Genomic DNA, 2,343 nt, shown 5'->3' with positions numbered 1-2,343 from the left:
TGTGGCTATAAACCGCTCAGTGCTACAAGGGGGAGAAATGCATTGGATAACCTAAAATCAATTAAGTTGGGCGACACTGTCTTTTGGCTGAGCTCAATGAGCGAGCTCTGTCAATTCAGACCTGAAGAATAGGTTTTAATCTCAATTCGCTTCTTATTCTCACCTTTTACCTCATTTCCTTCTACACGTTTTGTCCTATTACAAAGTTTAACGAGGCACAAAGAAGTAAAAAGAAAAATTTATTTATAGATTGAAAGACAGACAGAGAGCAAATGTAACCCTTTTAATGCTGCCATTTTGTCTGGCATTAGCCTTTAAACAAAAAAAATCCTCATATAAAGTGTCCTAATTAAAGTTGTTCGGTGCAGGAAGTTTTGTTTCACAATGTTTGTGTATATCTGTGTAAATTTTATTCTAGAAAGTTGAGACAAGTTGGAGAAATGGAGAAATGTTCAATGAAATAATAACTTTCTCTCACTCTCAATGCAATTCAAGAGATAATCTTTGTTTAGTATGTGTGCATCTACATGCAGCTGATTGCTGTTTATAAGTGTGTGCGTCTCTCTGAGTGTGTGTTTCCTGCCGACCTCCTCCACTGTTGGGATTTTGTTCCCAGCAGCCTGCAGGGCGCTCCACAGGGCAGAGTCTGTGCTCCACGCTCTGCTCTCCAGAACCTGTTCCTCAATCAGGTTCAGATGCTTCACCATGTCTCTGGACAGGCCTTCCTCTGAGCGGATAAACACCTCAATGACCTGCACGCACACACAATAAATCCAGTTATATTCATAAATAGCTGGGAAACTTTACTATTTATTTTACACTGGCAAAATATTCCGGTGGAAACAGACACATGTTTGCTTTAGGTGACAAGGTGCCTCAGCTTGATCAACGAAGTGAAATCTGAGCAGTTAAATTACATCTCTGGCTATTTGTGTTTAAATATATACTATAAAAAAAAGTGTATATGTTTCTGAGTGTGTCCGACCTTGAAAAAGTAGAATGGGGTCAGTTTGAAGATGTTGATGATCCAGGGGAAGGTTCTCTGGGAGCTGTAGGAGAACAACACGACCTCCAGACAACAGGCCATCAGGGAACAGTGGAAGATGTCCTGCTCCAATAGCACCTAACACACACACACACACACACACACTCACTTACTCAAAGAGACGCCTTCACACCGCCAGCTGATAAATTATCACAAAACACTTAAACACAGGAGACGTCTAATGATATAAAGGAAGGTAACATAGACAAGAAGACTCATACATGGACGTTCTTGGGAGCAGCACATGCAACAAATTAGACTTAACTTAAAAGGTCAACTTGCTTGCTTTTTTTCCTGAGCTTTCAACCACATCTGGTTGAAATAGAATTAGAAAAAGCTAGTAAGTAGACCCTTGAGTTCTGTCACACAAATAAAGATAAGAAAGACACTGTAGCTGCTGCTTACACTCATGTCTTTGCCGTGCAGCCGTTTGGTCTCCTGAACCAAGACGTTCTCCAGGATCTTGTAGTAGAGGATCTCGGCAAGTTTCAGCCGGTTCTCTGCAAAGTCTGAAACAAAAAGGCAGGAAGCTCATTTATATACCACGGTGATTCTGCTGCATCAGTGATCCCACAACAGTATTTTGTCCCAGGTTCCAAACTGAGAAAATAAATAAATAATAATAAACAAAAACAACATATATATTTTTATAGCGCCTTTTCAAGGATGCTTTTCACATAACTACAGACACACAACAAACAACAAAAGGAGGTCATTCTAGATTATATGCCTTGGTAAAGAGGTGGGTTTTTAGAAGGTTTTTGAAAGTGTCCAAAGAGGGAGCACCGCAGATCTCTGTGGGGATCGAATTCCAGATGGTGGGGCTGCAACGCTGAAGGCTCTGTCCCCAAAAGTCCGCAGTCTGGTGTGGGGGACAGAGAGCAAGCCCTTTGTAAACAATAAAGTATGTTTACGTTGTCGGTGGACCTTGCTGGGTACTCCATAAAGGACACCATTGCAGTAGTCCAAGCGGGAGGTGATGAAGACATGAGTGACTCTGCCACAGGGTCGAAGTCAGGAGATATTATTTTTTAGTTGATATTTTTTACTGCAGCTGGAGGATTCAGTGGGAAGAAAAGATCCTCTAATAACATGACGTATGTTGGTTGAGGCAGCTCCTGGTGGAGACATCGGCACTGTTACGGTACAAAATGGTGAGACTGACAATTGTTTCTGAATGACTCGCCTGAATGTTTATCAAATATGCTTCATTTTGTTTGTTTCATGGAATTTGAATCCAGTTTTAAAATGTTACACACAGAACATTTAAATGTCAAATGTGAGGAAACTGAGGATAC

The 2,343-nt window shown here is 41.0% G+C and overlaps 1 protein-coding gene across 1 annotated transcript; it reads right to left on the bottom strand.

Annotated features, from left to right (window-relative positions):
* Nucleotides 1-45: 45 nt before the first annotated feature.
* Nucleotides 46-1,556, bottom strand: LOC123965349 (retinoblastoma-like protein 1). Its single transcript, XM_046041899.1, has 3 exons — nt 1,451-1,556; nt 986-1,123; nt 46-752 (listed from the first exon to the last, which is right to left on the bottom strand). Exons 1-3 carry the CDS (start codon nt 1,454-1,456, stop codon nt 453-455), a joined length of 444 nt encoding a protein of 147 aa, XP_045897855.1. The 5' UTR covers nt 1,457-1,556; the 3' UTR covers nt 46-452.
* Between the last annotated feature and the right edge of the window lie 787 nt (nt 1,557-2,343).

The sequence above is a fragment of the Micropterus dolomieu genome, unplaced genomic scaffold (assembly GCF_021292245.1).
Source record: "Micropterus dolomieu isolate WLL.071019.BEF.003 ecotype Adirondacks unplaced genomic scaffold, ASM2129224v1 contig_9354, whole genome shotgun sequence".
NCBI classification, from domain to species: domain Eukaryota; kingdom Metazoa; phylum Chordata; class Actinopteri; order Centrarchiformes; family Centrarchidae; genus Micropterus; species Micropterus dolomieu.
Note: the sequence above shows the minus strand (reverse complement) of the source record. Positions and strands in the feature narration are given on the sequence as shown.